At 57.4% G+C, this 16,364-nt stretch overlaps 1 protein-coding gene across 1 annotated transcript in view; it reads left to right on the forward strand.

Annotated features, from left to right (window-relative positions):
* The window catches only part of TMEM184B (transmembrane protein 184B), a 54,104-nt gene extending 40,565 nt beyond the window's left edge, over positions 1–13,539 (forward strand). The window contains exons 4-9 of the mRNA XM_010389233.2: positions 2,397–2,487; positions 2,977–3,052; positions 6,312–6,403; positions 7,586–7,755; positions 8,203–8,397; positions 11,136–13,539. Coding sequence (XP_010387535.2) covers positions 2,397–2,487; positions 2,977–3,052; positions 6,312–6,403; positions 7,586–7,755; positions 8,203–8,397; positions 11,136–11,377 — 866 coding nt within the window. The 3' untranslated portion in view covers positions 11,378–13,539. The remainder of the gene's footprint in view (positions 1–2,396; positions 2,488–2,976; positions 3,053–6,311; positions 6,404–7,585; positions 7,756–8,202; positions 8,398–11,135) is intronic.
* The last annotated feature ends 2,825 nt before the right edge of the window (positions 13,540–16,364 follow it).

The following is a 16,364-nucleotide window of genomic DNA, read 5'->3' on the forward strand; positions in this document are numbered from 1 at the left end:
CCCTTTCCCTTCACTCCATAGTTCTTGCTGGTGAAGAGTCATCTGGAGATTGGTGGAGACTCGTCGGTCCTGAGACATCCTGAGCTGCCTCCAGCACAGGCAGGCAGTACACACGGCCCTCAGCCCTGTCTAGGGGCTCCTGGCCCTGCAGGCAGCACATAGACAGTAATGGTCGTGACAGCCAACACCCAGCGCAGCGTGCCCAGGACACACTTCTGAGCACTTCGATGCTCACGCTTCACAGCCACCTGCCAAATTAGTGCTCCTGTGATCCCCTTTGATAGATAAGGAAACTGAACCCAGAGAGGCTCACACACATCGCATACCTCTGCTGTATGTGTGTGAAGGGCAAAGGGACCGTCAAGGCGTGGTCAGCGCTGGGGGACATATAGGGAGGAGCTCCAGTCATGGTTTTATCTGTATTCCACTTACCACGGCTGTGCAAATAATTACTACTAAAACACACTAGTGTAAAATAACCATCTGTTTCTTCATGGATATTATATGTGGATGTCACCTGAAGATGGGAGCGCTTAATGGGTTAGGGCAACCATGAGTCAGTCACGTAAAATGCCGCAAATATGTTCCTTTCCAAATTGCTGAAGGCCAGCTTTGCCTAAAAAGCATCACCAGGGCTTTCCACGCCCCAGTTCAGTCAGTGAAACCGTTGTGGTGTGCCCCGTGTGTGCCACAAGTGGCACCTGTGTCCTGAGGAAGGAGAGGAGACGGTCATTATGACACAGGGTGGGAAGTGCTGGGAAGTGTCTGCAAGTCAGGTTCTATGGGTAGGAGGGCACTCAATTCCACGATGGTCACCGGGGACTCGTCACACTGGGTGCTGTCCAGCGGGGGTTAGTGGATCCTGAGAGCACAGCGGGAAGGGCTCTGGAGCCCCTGGGATCTGGGAGTGCAGAAGCACCGAAGGGTAGAGAACCTGCTCTGGGGAGAAGCGCAGCGTTAGTGCTGCTCGGGAGCGGTGGGAGCATGGGCAGGGACCAGGTCACCCATCGAAAGACCAAGTGCCAAGCTGGGCAGCACCAGGGAGCCTTAAAGGACTTTATGCTGCAGGGGCTGGCGGGATGGGATGAGAAGGAGCCCTCTGGCTGCAGGGCCACTGTGGCTCCCTCGACCTGTTCCCCTGACCCTGTTCTGCCCCTCCCCTTGGCTTTGTGCCTTTGCTGGATGCCCATCCTCATTCCCATGTCCTCGCTCTGGCTCTTCCTCTTGCGTTCTTTCCTTTTGGGTACCCTGTGCTGCACCCCTCTTCTTCCTCTTCTCCATGCTCTCCTCCATCCTGGTATATACATTTGCCTCTAGCACCCTGCAGGCAGCAACCCCCTGACCAGGAGACCCGTTACAGCGTGTTGCTGTATTTATAGCATCAACATTTACAGCAGACGTGATGTGCCATCACTCCGTGTGGCAAATTTTGGGTCTTTGTGGGGATGTTGAGCCGAGTCCCAATTTAGAATGAGCAGCCTAAGCTTCCCGAGGTTTCTGCACTGTGTTCTGTGCTGCTTGTGTGCTTTGTTGTAGCTCATAGTGCTGTGCGTATTCCGGATACCGCTACAGGTTGTTGACTGGATGAAGGTTCTGCGCTCTCATTCCTGCTTGCAGTTTCTCCCAAGATTTTCATAGAGACTGTTTTGTTGTTATCTTATAAAATTGTGATCTGTAACACACAAGTATGTAAGACAAATATTTACTTATAAATACATTAGAGATGAGGTCTCGCTATGTTGCCCAGGCTGGAGTGCAGTGGCCATTCAGAGGTGCGATCCCACTCTGGAGTTTCACTTGCTCTGTTTCACCAGCCTGGGCTGGTTCACTCCTCCTTAGGCAACCTGGTGATCCCCCACTCCCAGGAGATCACCATACTGCTAGCAGTCTCGGTGCAGACACCAGATCGACATAGCACACTACAGCCCAGAACGCCCAGACTCAAGCCGTCCTCCTGCCTCAGCAGTAGCTGGGACCACAGGCGCGTGCCACTGCACCCGGAAAACTAATAAAGCCAATACCGCTTCGCCCCAGGGTCAACACTGCCAGCCCTCCCAAACCTGAGTGCCCACCCTCATCTCAGCCTTCTCTGGCCCCCCCACATAACCCTGAACTCACGGCAGTCCCTTCCTTGCTTCCCTTTGTAGTATTATGCCAGTGTAGGGGTGCATCCCTGGGTAAGATAATTTAGGTGTGCCGGGATTTGAACTTAGGAGCGGAAGGTCAGCTGTGTGCGTTCTTGACAGGCTCCTTTTGCACAACCTTATGTCCCCCAGGCTCCTCCCTGTTGCCACGCACGGCTGTGGCTCTTTCACCTCCATTGCCATTTAGAATGCCAGCATCTGTGGACCCATTCTGCTGATTTGACTGGTTTCCCCTGGACACTGTTTTTGCAGCCTTGGTCATCTATAATTTCCTGAGCCTGTGCTATGAGTACCTAGGAGGAGAAAGTTCCATCATGTCGGAGATCAGAGGCAAACCCATTGAGTGAGTATGGAGTCCTCCTGGAGCCCTAAACCACCCCATTTCCTGGGCCTTGTATACCTGGAGCTGTCCTGGCACCAGCTGGACTCAGACCATCTCTGTCCGTGACCTTGACCTGCTGTGCCTCACCACATTTCCTAAGCCATTCTTGGCGTTTAGGAGGGCCTCTGCGGCTCATTCTCTCTCTCTCTCTCTCTTCCTGTCTCAGTCTTAGTGCTTTCCTGTCTGTTTTTGCCTCCTGGAGTTTTTACATTCAGAGCTTTCCAAGTTGGTTTGTCACCCCAGGGCCGGTGCAGCCCTGTGTCCCTCCGCCTATGGCACGTGCAGATGCCCTGCCATACCTCCCCTGTGCTTGGCCTCGGGTTCAAAGTCTGCCTGGGATGTGTGCCCCAGCTCCTCTGGATGGATGGGAGGGCAGCCTTCCCCACCCCACCGTTCCTAAGTCCTGGCTCTTCACTCACTGCTGCTGCCTCCTATGCTTGTCTCTTCCAGGTCCAGCTGTGTGTATGGCACCTGCTGCCTCTGGGGAAAGACTTACTCCATCGGATTTCTGCGGTTCTGCAAACAGGTGCGTGCCCCAGCAGCTGCCTAGCTCAGGAGGAGCAGGGTGGGGACTGGGAAACCCTGCCCTGGGCTGCCCTGGGCCCTACCTGAAGAGGTTCCCTTTCCTCTGAGGGCCCCCAGGCCCCCAGCACCCAGCCCCTGAAGCTGTGAGGCAGGCACCACATTAGCAGGGTGTGCTTGGAGGGGCAGCGACCGGCATCCTGGGAGTGTCTGCTGTACTGTGGGCAAGAGCTGAGCCCAGACTCTTGCTCGTGTGACCAAGTCTTGGTGTATGTGAGAATCAGAAGTGCATGGGGATTCTAGAACCTCCATTTGAAAACTTCTCATCAGCTGCAGCTAGGGGGCAGGAGGGTTTTGGCATTAAAGACACACGCCAGAACAGGCCTGTGCCATCTCTCCCTGCATTTCCTGGTTGGCAGTCCAGCCGCTCTAGCTTCCTGGGCTGACCTCCCTGTGGTCTAGAGTAACCTGGGTGGAGGCAGTGTGGTGGGTCGCTCAGTGTGTGGGCCTGGGTATCTGACCATCCGAGCCTGATTTCCAGCTTTTCTTCTGACTGTGTGACCTTGGATAATTGGCTTACCTTCTCTGAGCTTTAGTTTCCTCCACTGTAAAATGAGTGTAATGATACTCCTCTCGAGAGATGGTTATGAGGATCACATGAGGTCATGGATGTAGAGCTTTCAGCCCAGCGTGGCGGAGCCCACGGCCTCCTGTTCAGGGAGGCAGAGTCGGAGGAGATCACGCCCAGTCTTCATGACCTAGTCTCCTCTGGGGCTCCGTAGGGGCTCTGTCATGTCAGCCTCTCCAGCTTCACCAACAGTAGTCACGAAAGGATACGAAACCCACAGCCAAGTCACTGTGGCTTGGGCAGGGCCTGCTGCTCCCTTCTGTGCAGGGCCCAGGCCACAAGGTGGGCACACCCACAAAGCCTCTGCCTGGCCATGCCAAGTCTGCAGTTCTGCTTTCCAGACCTTCCTTCCTTAGCATGTTCCTAAATTCAGGATCTCACCACCGGACCTGCAGGGAAAGAGTTAAAACTATCCTGGGTTCAGGGTGGGGCACTGAGAGCCATTGTTTACCAGTTGGTGCAGCCACCCAGGTTCCGGCCAGCTGTGACTCACCGCCTTGTTTGATGATTATATTGTCTACAAAGTTTTGATTTCATGATTATTAGCTAGGGTGGCCTTGTTAGAAATGATTCCCCAGCCCTGTGGGCTCAGATGTTCTGCTCTTGTTCCTGGCAGTGGCAGGGAGAGATACAAGAAGTAAGAGAACAAAAGAGGCCTCTTCCTTTCTTTACCAAGGCGAGAGAGCACACCCCACAGCTTTGTCTTGGAGGCACAGAGACAGGCCTTTGACTCCTCAGGGCCAGCGCTCAATATCCAGATCTTCTGGAGAAATTCCCTACTTAAAGCAGAGATTCCCGATCACCACTCACTACCCTAGCCCGCAGGAGAGATCACCCACTCACTACCCTAGCCCTCAGGAGAAGCTCTGGAATGGAGCCCTGGAACCTGGCACGTGTCTAAAACTCCCCGGGGGGTTCTGATGTCCAGCCCAGCCTGGGAACTGCTGACTGGTCCAGGGTATGGTGAGGTGATGATTCTGGGACCTACTGGCCTGGGCTCTGTCTGCTGCTGCTTCTTCAGCTTCTCTGTGCCTCAGTTTCCTCATCTATACCATGAGGATAATGATAGCACCCACGTCAGGGGGCTGTCATGAGTACCAGGTGAACTGACCCAGGGAAGCAGCAGCCTGCTGCCAGGCTCATAACTAGAATTCACTCAAACTGCCGCTCTTCCCTTTTCCCAGGCTCATAACCAGAACTCACACAAACTGCCGCTCTTCCCTTTTCCCCAGAAGGTGCCAGTCCCACTTCTTCTAGGCGGGATGACAGGGCCAGGGACGTTCTTTGGGGCTTTCTGAGAGTGGGACTACACGTCTGCCCCATCACACATGCCTCTCCGTATGGCAGCCCCATGGTGCGGGCTGCCTGGGGCTCCCCTGCAAGCCCGGCTCAGATCCCCGGTTGGGGCAGAAGCTACAGGTTCCACAGATCACTGTTCCCGCTCCAGGCTCCTCGTCATTTTTGCAGCTACACTAGCTGAGCCTTTTGGATTGGATTTAACCACCCCCCAGCTCCTCAGGAGGGGCCTTAGGGCTTAGATTTATTTGCTTTCAAGATAATGGTGATACTAGTGATGTTATGGGCACCACGGGTCCTCCCGTAGGGAATCGGGAAAACCTGGCTGAGGAATTCTTTCCATGGCTCAGCCAACTAGCAGGCGCCGTTAGTGCATGCGCAGAGGCGGGAGACTCCCGGGAAGACACTGCGCTTCCTGGCTGTGCCACCCCGCAGCAGTGGCCCTGTGGTGTGGGGAGTGACTACGTCCTTTTCACCAGGGAGTCTGTGCTCAGAGGCCAAGTGACTGCCCAAGCTGTCCCCAGAGTTCAAACTCAGATTTCGAGACCGTGGAGTCCATGTGCTCTGGGGCTACATTTCCTGAGTCAGCTCCATCCCCAGAGTGACCTCTGCTCACCAGAAACCAGAGAGTGGGGCCAGGAACCAGACAGGGGGTGGACATGGAGGATGGGAGGAGGCCTTCACCTGTGCCGGCTCCGTGGTGGCTGGTTCCTTGAGCAGGGCCCCAGCCTTGCTCCAGGCACCAAGGTCTCTAGGACCTGGCCCTGTCCATCTCCTCGGCCACCTCTCCAGTACGCAGCCCCTTGCACTCGTCCACCCTCTACCTCGGGGCCTTGGTGCAAGCTGCCCCCTCTGCCTGTCGAACTTTTCGTTTCCAGCATCCTCCTGATGGTCATGGCTCGAGAAGCTTCCTTGTGTGCATCTCCTGTCCCCCGCCTCCATCATGCCCTGCCACACTGTTCCTTCCTTCCTCCACATGCTCATCTCACACACGGCGTTGTGTGGGCTGCATCTCCTATATGTTCTGCCTTCTGCCCCGTGCAGACCACAGTCCCCTGGGAGCAGGACACAGAGCCATCCCCCATCTCCCCCATCTCCTCTATCCTTCCATCCCCTCCATCCTTCCATCCCCTCTGTCCCTCCATCCCTCCGTCCCCTCCGTCCCCTCCGTCCCCTCCGTCCCTTCCGTCCCCTCCGTCCCTTCCGTCCCTTCCGTCCCCTCCGTCCCCTTCATCCTCTCTGTCCCTCCATCCGGCACAGTTCTGGCTGCCAGAAGCAGAGCTTGCTTCATGCCTTCTGCGTTCCTCCTCCACACTCGACCTCCTTTTCCCCCCGACAGGCCACCCTGCAGTTCTGTGTGGTGAAGCCACTCATGGCGGTCAGCACTGTGGTCCTCCAGGCCTTCGGCAAGTACCGGGATGGGGACTTTGAGTAAGCAGCGGGTGCTCCCCGGGGTGTGTGGGAGGAGTGTTGGCACAGGCTGGTGCCTTGGCTCAGGGAAGGGGGCGGCCAGAGTGGCCGCACAGCTGTGACCTTCCTGGGTGCCTGGTGCTCACGCCCCCCTGAAGTCCAAGCCCACCAGTGGACACCCTTGCAGTTGGCCCTGCTGCCGGCCCAGGAGGGAACCATTGGCAGCAGTCACATTCACGTCCAGGCTGCAGAGTGGTACCGCGAAGGGATGGGCCACAAGGGGACAGTGACCACTGCTGAGGCAGGGAGCAAGAGGGTCAGAGTCCCAAGAGGTCGGCTCAAGTCTACAGGTACATAAGCCCCTGCTGTGTAAATTGACCACACGCATTTCATTCTGGGCTTAGTGAAAATGACCATGTGGCTGGGCGTGGTGCCTCACGCCTGTAATCCCAGCACTTTGGGAGGCCAGTGCTGGTGGATCACCTGAGGTCAGGAGTTCAAGACCAGCCTGGCCAACATGGTGAAACCCCATCTCTACTGAAAATACAAAAAGTTAATTGGGCATGGTGATGAGTGCCTGTAATCCCAGCTACTTGGGAGGCTGAGGCAAGAGAATTGCTTGAACCCAGGAGCCAGAGGTTGTGGTGAGCCGAGATCACGCCATTGCACTCCAGCTTGGGTGACAAGAACAAAACTCCGTCTCTCAAAAAAAAAAAAAAAGTGACCATGTGTCTAGCCCTGTGCTTTGAAGCACTTGTCACACACTGTCTGTGAACTGCACAATAGCCCTACCAGGGCAGATGAGCAAAGGGAGGTCAGGGGGATGCAGCCGACCGAGTGAAAAGGCGGCAGAGCTGAGCAGTGTCACCCACTTTGACGCCTGTTACCTGCCTGTCAGGCTGTGGCCTCCAGCTCAGCCCTGGCTTCCACACTGGTGTCCAGCGTTAGGAGTGTGGGCACCAGGGCGTAGACAAGTCCATGAGTCACGCAGAGGCAGCAGAGCTGGTCTGGCCTGCAGACGCACCCCGTACACCCCCACCCCCGTCTGTCGCTTTGATCACCCCCTCTGACCCCTTCAGTGGCTCTTTGAGCTCTGCTGGACATGTGGGGCTAAGAGCCATGGGGACTGTGTGTGGTGCAGTCGAGGAGAGCCCCTTCCCTCCAAGGGTGTGTCCCAGCCAGAAAATGCTCCCCGTCCTGCAGCGTCACCAGCGGCTACCTCTACGTGACCATCATCTACAACATCTCCGTCAGCCTGGCCCTCTACGCCCTCTTCCTCTTCTACTTTGCCACCCGGGAGCTGCTTAGCCCCTACAGCCCCGTTCTCAAGTTCTTCATGGTCAAGTCTGTCATCTTTCTCTCCTTCTGGCAAGGTGAGCCCCCTCCCAGCGCCTCGAGGCTGCCCATGCTGCCCTGTCCTCTGTGCTTCCTGCTGCCCCTTCTGCTTATGGTCCCTGGTGCCCGTGGGGCCTGTTCAGAGGGGCCTCAGCCCACTGGGCACTTGCTGGGGGTGAAATCTGAGCCCTCAAGGGCCTTTCCCAGGGGATGGGGGAGCTTTGGCAGGGCCGCTACATGAATGGGAGGGCCTAGGAGACCCTGCGTAATCACTGACATCTCAGTTTTGGTGGCTGGCAAAGAGCTGGGAGAGCGGGGTTTCCGGAGGCTGTGGCCTTGTGTTGCTACTCCTGCCCTACAGGAGCAGCTGTGGCCCTGCTTACATCCTTACTGGGGCGTGTGGGTAGCTGAGTGGGGCATTGTGGAAGATGGGGGACCAGGAAGGGGACCAGTCTGGGTCCAGACACCCATGCCTCCTCATCCAGGCATGCTCCTGGCCATCCTGGAGAAGTGTGGGGCCATCCCCAAAATCCACTCGGCCCGTGTGTCGGTGGGCGAGGGCACTGTGGCTGCTGGCTACCAGGACTTCATCATCTGTGTGGAGATGTTCTTTGCAGCCCTGGCCCTGCGGCATGCCTTCACCTACAAAGTCTATGCTGACAAGAGACTGGACGCACAAGGTAAGAGCCAGGGTCCTAGGCGACCCCCACTGAGAGAAGCAGGGAGCCCCAAACATCCCAGGGCCCTCCCACCTCCCAGCATCCTACAGGTGCGGCTGGGTCAGGACATGGGATCCCCACTCTATGTGCAGAAATGGGGCCACAGAGGTCGGGGAAGAGCAGGTGCCACCAGCACTAGCAGTTCGGTCCTGGAAGCTCAGGCCACCTGTCTCTTGCAGCAGGTCCAAGTGTGGAGACCCAGGGATGATACAGACAGAGACTGTAATGAACAGACAAATTCCCTCGGGCTTCTGACACCCAACACTGTGGTTTCCATTTTGTCCTGTAATTCCCTCATCTCATATACTATGTTTTAAAAAAAGAATACTTCTGAGAAACAGACTCGGATGGTAATAGGTTTTAACAGCTTTCTTTTACACCTGCGCATCTTCCTTCTTGCTAGAACAGTGGTAAGTAGCCCCAGTTGTACTGGAAAATGCCCTGGAGAGCTTTTGAAAGGGCTGATACCCAGCCCCACCCTCGGAGATGCTGCTGTAATGGGTCTGGGCTGGCAGGCTGTGTGCTCTGAGAGTTCCGTGCTTTAAGCACTCCCAGGGTGGTGTGAATGTGCTGCTGCCGAGACGCTCCAGTGGGCCGGAAGGGCTGCCTCTGGCCACTGGGCAGAGGGGGTTGTCCTTAGAGGATGGGGACGAGGAGGCTGGGAAGGCCTGAGAATGACTGAGCCAGTGAAGGGGCAGGAGGAACTGGGGAGAGGGGAGCCTCCTCTGACACATCTACCCAGGAGCCTGGCTGCTGCCAGCTGTCTGCCCGAGTGGCTGGAGGCAAGAAACCCACTTCCCCAGGGCCTACCTGCAGGCCCACACAGGCTCCGTGGTGGGTAGTGTGATTGTAGAAATGTCTGTCTGCAGCGGGGCTCTGCGGCCCACTTCCCACCCCCCTTCCTCTGTGCCTTCCCTGGTGGGGGAAGACCTACTCTATGGCCCAAAGAGCAGGTACACAAAGGCCAGGGCTTGCCAGCTGATGGCCCAGTTGGAAGGACCTAGCAAACACCCACCCAGCATTGACGGCAATGTCCCTTGGACCTGGTCTGGCATACCCTGTGCCCGTAGGAACATCGGCCTGGGGCCTCCCCAAGGGGCAAGGGGGGGCCACGGCAAAGAACCATTCCTGCCCCATTGGGTCTCTGCTGCCCAGCCTGAGCTGTCCCTCCACACACCGCCCCTAGACATACCTGCATCCGGCCAGGGAAGCCGCTTGCCCTTCTCTGCCTCCGCACTGGTCCTGAGCCCCCTGCTACCCTCTAACCCAGGCCCAGACCCTTAGCCCGCCCTCAGGATAGGCTTGGGTGCAGAGCTGGCTCAGCTGTGCGATCGTAACCCCTCCCTCTGAGCCTCCATGTCCTGGTCTGGGAAGTGTTGTGAGGTTTGTAAAATACGAGGTGCAGATGTGGCCCCAGGCTAGCCTGGGAAGAAGTGGGGATGGGACGTCCTGACCTAGACTTGGAGGCGGAACTCAGCCGCCAGGCGGATGTTTCCTGTTGGCGTGAACACCAGGGGAGGAGTCATCCCTAGGTGGATATCCCCCCTGCCAAGCCCCAGGAGGCACCTGGAGCTTCCTGGGTGCCCTGTGGGGGCCTGGGGGGTGGGGGCAGGGTGTGTGGTGTGTCGTGCTGGCGGGCCTCGGTGGTGGGCACACACTGTTCACTCAGCGGTCTCTTGTCTTCTCTATTTCTTTGGCTTCTCTCCCCACCCCCCTTGCCCTGCTTTTGCCGGGGTTTGGCCGTGGGCAGTGCCAACATACGGCCCTTACGGTAGGTCCCGCTCTTGGTCTGCATGTCTGTTCTGCACGTCAGTTCTGGTCACTGTCACTGGCATGCCTCTCTCTGTAGCTCCTCTGTGTTCTCATCTCCTCCCCTGGGCACCCCTGGGTGGGAATGCCCAGAGCACCTGCCAAGGGCCACCCTCTGTAGAGCTTGCCTGCTTCCGTCCTGGTCTCTCGTTCTGGAATGTGCCCCGCCCTCTTCTGGGGTCACAGTGCTCTTCATGGGGTATCGGGGCATTTCATGATGTTTCCAAGAGTTCACAAGCTGAGTCAGGAATCCTCGGTTCTGGAGTTAGGCTTGTCCCTTACGTCCAGGTTTTGTGTCCTGGGCCGCTTTTCCCCTCTGAGCCCGCGAGGACGGGACGACTGATTAGAGGAGATGAGGAGGAAGCCCTCTTAGAGGGAGCCAGGGAGTCGCATCTGCTGCCCTGGGGGTGCAGGCCATCCTGGTCCTGATGGGGCCAGGCCCTGGCCCACTCTCCAGAGTGGAGGGAGCACAGCTCTTCCCCAGGTGGTGGGGGACGCGTCTGGCGCCTGTGGAACAGGGCACCCCTGGCTTCCAGGCCCTCTGGCCCCACACGCCCCGACTTCAGTCGGTTGAGCCTGCCCTGGCCTCTCTGGGGCATTCCAGGCTCACTGCCCATAGCTCGCCAGTCTCTAGCCTTGGTCCCTCCCCCAGCCGGCCCGGCTCCCAGTGGGGGCTTACATCTGCTCCTCTTCACAGTTGAGCCTCCCCTTGGGGCTCCTTAGCCAAAGGAGTCCATTTTTTCCTGCCCCTTCTCATATCCTGGACCCCATTCTCTGTCCCAGAAGGGGTGGTGGAAGGGCACAGCTTTGGGCTAGGGGGGTCTGTCCCAGGATCATGGGCAGGGGCTGAGCAGCCTCCTCACCCGCCCCTCCCGCCCCCTGCCCGGCAGGCCGCTGCGCCCCCATGAAGAGCATCTCCAGCAGCCTCAAGGAGACCATGAGCCCGCATGACATCGTGCAGGACGCCATCCACAACTTCTCACCTGCCTACCAGCAGTACACGCAGCACTCCACCCTGGAGCCTGGGCCTGCCTGGCGTGGTGGCGCCCACGGCCTCTCTCGCTCCCACAGCCTCAGTGGCGCCCGCGACAATGAGAAGACTCTCCTGCTCAGCTCTGATGATGAGTTCTAGGTGCGGGCTGCGGTGGCAGAAGTGCTGGCGCCGTAGCCATGGTCAGGCTGTGCCCCACCTCCAGCCACACCACCAGGCCAGTAGGTAGCTGGCACAGCACTCACGCCGCCATTTATTTATTGGACCAGAAACACTCACATGTCGCTTCCAGAGGAACCGGGGACAGCCAGGATCGCCCATGGGCCTTCAGGAATATTTATACACGGCCCAGCCTGCACTGCCCGGGCGAGGGCAGAAGACACTGGGAGCAAGGCTCATGCCCCTGCTACCCATCCTGTGCTGGGGGCATGCTGGGACCAGCCGCGCCCAGGCCCCAATGCTTGTGTGTGGACCAGCGGCTGCAGCCTTCTAGCCCCTTCTCCCCGCGAGACTCTCAGGCTGAGGTCGGCAAGCTGTGGCCCCCACACACACCGTGCAATACCCTGTCTGACCTGGGCTCTTCCCGCCTGCATCCCTCCCCTGTCCACCTTTGTCCAGTGCTAGATTCACCTCACCCCGGGCAGGAGCGGGGATGTGGGCGCTCTGTGGTCCTCCCCTCCTGACCTCCCTGGCATGCTGCAAGGATCAGAGCCAGACACTGGGAGTCACAGGCCCCACCCAGAAAGGGCATTCAGGGGCCTCTGGGCACCACTTCTGTTGAAGCAGGGGCTTCTGGGCCCCTGGGTGTCCCCACCCATCATGGCCACAGGTCTGGCTGCCTCATGCCCCTTCCCCTGGCCTACCAAGGACAGCCCACAGCCCGCACTGCCGGCTCACTTGGGTCCTTCCTCGATAGCTTTGGGCAGAGCCCTTGCTTCCTGGCTGCTCCAGGGTTCAGGGGCTCCCAGCCCTCCTTTCCAGGCTGGTGCTGGGTCCTCTCTCTCTTTGGGGCTTCTCCCTCCCATTTCAGGGGAAAGGTCTGAGTCTCCATGTTTCAGACCAGCTTCCGGTTGAAGGCAGTCTGGCAGGGAGGCTGGGAGGGGTGGCCACACGATGGGGAGCTGAGAGGTGGGGGAATGGTCCCAGACTCCTCTTGGGGCCCCCATCTACACAGGGCCTGGTGTTCTGCCCCATCCGGCCCCTGGCCCATCTCTTCTGTGCCTTAGTCACATGTGAAAGCGCCCCTCTCTGGCTCCCTGTCTGTCCCACATGCTCCCTGGGGCTCTTCGTTCAGCTGCTGGCGCTCACAGGATCCTGCAGTGCTGGGCCCAGAGCCCTCAGACAGGCCTCAGGAGTGTTCAGGAGCACCAGGCCCCTCCTCTCCCCCTCCACACCTCTAGACCTAGGGCCTCCAGAGCTGGAGCCCCCAGCAGGCTGGGCTTATACCAGCTCCTGACTTAGGAAGAGCCTCGTGTCACAACACATCCCTATAGGCAAAGTGTCCTGGCATTTAAAACCCAGATTATCCCTGGGTTTGGGCTGCAGTCGCCTCGAGAAGCTGGTAGGGTAAGGGAGAGGGACCCTGCCGGTGTTCACTGGGGATTCTTTCGGTCCTTCCTGGAATGAACAGGTTCCCTCCCTGCCACCTGTGAGGAGAGTCGGGGCCTGGCTGTCTTCCTGGCCTCCTTCCTTCCCTCGTGGTAGAGGCTTGCATGTGGGTGCCAGAGGCCAGCTCTCCCCCTCCGTCTTGGGGGGCCTGACCCGGGAAGGTGGGTGCAGACACAGGCTGAGGACCAGCCCTGGCCCTGCCCCCGCCGTCTGCTTTCACCAAGCTGTCTCCGACATAGCTTCCCTTCTCCCTCCAGGCCAAAGTGTGCTGCTGACGCCCACCCCCTGGTCTTCACCTGCCCCAGCGTTGCTGTTTGGGTGGAGGGTGGGGTGGGGGGAGCTCAGTGGCAGGGAATCAGCAGTCCCTGGGGTCATGGGGATGGGAACACGTGCCCAACCGCTCCATCCCCTCCTCCTTAGGATGCATAACCTACCTTGTCTTTTTTTTTTTTTTTTTTTTTAATTTTCTTTCCAGATAGAGTAGCTCTTTGTACATAAAGAATACTTGAAAAATTAATTGTATGATGTATGAGAAGACAGAGTCTCCTAGTTTTGTATCTTGTATGACTGCCATGAGTTCCACCAGAAAGCCACTCTATTTTGGTCTCTGTGACATTTTAAATGCGTGACAGAAGTGAGCAAATAAAGTGAGGAAGAATATATATATGAGATAATATAGATTGTATTGAAATCTCCGCCTGTGGCTGAGGTTTTTCCTTCCTCCTCCCTGCCCCCTGTGTTGGGTTTGGAGTGGGTGGAGTGGCTGTGGGCAGGGGCGGCTTAGGAAACTCTTTCCTTCCTGTGTGTAACCCTTAAGTGATGGGGGTTCAGATTCACAGGGACCAAGGTCAAGGCCCAGGCCCCCCTCGGACAAAGGGTTTCCCCAACCCCCAGGAAGCTCCCCCCCCAGGACAGCCGGGCCGCAGGTGGTCAATGCTCCTTCCCTGTTTGGTCAGCCAGGTCGATGGGGCCCACATGCTGGCAGCCCCGCTCCTGCAGGCTTCTCGCAGGATTTCCTGGGATCCCCCTTCCAGACAAGCTTCCTGCATCTCTGGGCCCATCCTCCACCCTGGGACCATCAGGGCCAGGGACCCTGGGGCAGGGGGCCTCTGGCTGTGGGCACAGTGCCTGGTCTCTCCAGTACCGCATGCCTTCTCAGGGCCTGGCTTGCTGCTGACGGGAGCACTCAGGAATGCAGCGTGGGTGGGGGAATTCCCGCCAGCCTCCCGAGGCGGGTCCTGCGTCCTCCCGCAGCTTCCTGCTGCCCCTCCTGCAGGACTGAACTCAGTATTTCAGGGTCATGGTCTTGGCAGGGAAAGCACCGAGCCCCAGCCTGAGAAGGGGAGAAAGCCCTGTGGACGTGGCCGACCTATGCGATTTGGCCCTTTCCAGGACTCAAATCCTGCACCTTTGCCCAGCTGGTGCCTTACCCCACCGGCCCCATACCCAGCCCCACAGTTGACCTCACCCCGGTCTGTGCCACTGTAAATGTGTGTTCTGAGTGTTAAAACTTGCAGCCCGGCCGGGCACGGTGGCTCAAGCCTGTAATCCCAGCACTTTGGGAGGCCGAGATGGGCGAATCACGAGGTCAGGAGATCGAGACCATCCTGGCTAACACGGTGAAACCCCATCTCTACTAAAAAATACGAAAAACTAGCCGGGCTAAGTGGCAGGCGCCTGTAGTCCCAGCTACTCGGGAGGCTGAGGCAGGAGAACGGCATAAACCTGGGAGGTGGAGCTTGCAGTGAGCTGAGATCCGGCCACTGCACTCCAGTCTGGGCGACAGAGAGAGACTCCGTCTCAAAAAAAAAAAAAAAAAAAAAAAACTTGGGCCGGGCGCGGTGGCTCAAGCCTGTAATCCCAGCACTTTGGGAGGCCGAGACGGGCGGATCACGAGGTCAGGAGATCGAGACCATCCTGGCTAACACGGTGAAACCCCGTCTCTACTAAAAATACAAAAACTAGCCGGGCGAAGTCGCGGGTGCCTGTAGTCCCAGCTACTCGGGAGGCTGAGGCAGGAGAATGGCGTAAACCCGGGAGGCAGAGCTTGCAGTGAGCTGAGATCTGGCCACTGCACTCCAGTCCGGGCAACAGAGCGAGACTCCGCCTCAAAAAAAAAAAAAAAAAAAAAAAACTTGTAGCACAGGGTCCCCAGGGTTTTTCACGCTTCATGCCCCATAGCATCTTCATTTTACAGATGGGTAAACTGAGGCTGTGAGAAATCAAATACCAAAGATCCCACAGCTAAGAACAGACACCTAGATTCAAACCCCAGTTGCCGTGACCCACAGACCACAGTAGACTCTACTGCTCCTTCAGGGTGCCCCAGAAGGGCTGGCAGATTGGGTTGAAATTAGTGAGTTTGAGGCCTAGGTCAAGACACGGGGGTATGGTTTAGGTCTGCAGACAGGGGCTGGGAAAGCCACTCTGCCTCCTTGGGCCTTCTGAAACAGGGAAGATAGTTGTTTCTACTTGGCTGTAGAAAATCAGACCTCAGTGTGAAAGTGCTGGAAAAATGACTCCGAAATCTGGGATTTTTCCTCTCTGGGTGGGAGTGTCTGTTCACTAAAGGGATGCCCAGGGAATTTAACCCTAAGTTTCTTTTGAGACAGGGTCTCTGTCACCTAGATTGTGCAGTGGTGCAATCATAGCTCACTGCAGCCTCGAACTCCTGGGCTCAACCACACCACTACGGCTAATTTTTTTTTTTTTTTTTTTGAGATGGAGTCTCGCTCTGTCACCCAGGCTGGAGTGCAGTGGCGCGATCTCAGCTCGCTGCAACCTCCGCTTCCCGGGTTTAAGCAATTCCGCTGTCTCAACCTCCCGAGTAGCCGGGACTACAGACATGCACCACCACACTCGGGTGGTTTTGTGTGTGTGTGTGTGTGTGTGTGTGTGTGTGTGTGTGTGTGTAGTAGAGATGGGGTTTCACCATGTTGGTCAGGCTGGTCTTGAACTCCTAACCTCAAATGATCCACCCGCCTCAGCCTCCCAGAGTGCTGGGATTATAGGTGTGAGCCACCGTGCCCAGCCTGTTTTCTTATTTTTAAATTTCTTGTAGAGATGGGGGTCTTGCTATGTTGCCCAGACTGGTCTCAAACTCCTGGCCTCAAGTGATCCTCCCACCTCAGCCTCTCCAGTAGCTGGAACAATAGGCACGTGTACCACCATACGTGGCTAATTATTTTTTATTTTTTGTAGAGATGGGGTCTCACTATGTTGCCCCGGTTCATCTTGGACTCCTAGTCTCAAATAATCCTCTTGCTTCAGCCTCCCAAAGTGCTGGGATTACAGGTGTGAGCCACCATGCTCCACCAGAATGTAGCTCTAAATTTCATTGTGTTCATGGCTTTGTCTTCCCCAGGAGCTCCTGTGCTCTAAGCAACCAAAAGGAAGGATCGCAGTTTCAGCACCGCTGGTCTCTGTAGCCGTCTCCACCCCACCTCATACCCTGTGCAACAGCTGGTGATGTGCACTAGCCCTCCCCACCACCAGAGGTCCCACGGGGTTGAAAGCAGAA

This window comes from Rhinopithecus roxellana, chromosome 13 (genome assembly GCF_007565055.1).
Source record: "Rhinopithecus roxellana isolate Shanxi Qingling chromosome 13, ASM756505v1, whole genome shotgun sequence".
In the NCBI taxonomy this organism is placed as follows: domain Eukaryota; kingdom Metazoa; phylum Chordata; class Mammalia; order Primates; family Cercopithecidae; genus Rhinopithecus; species Rhinopithecus roxellana.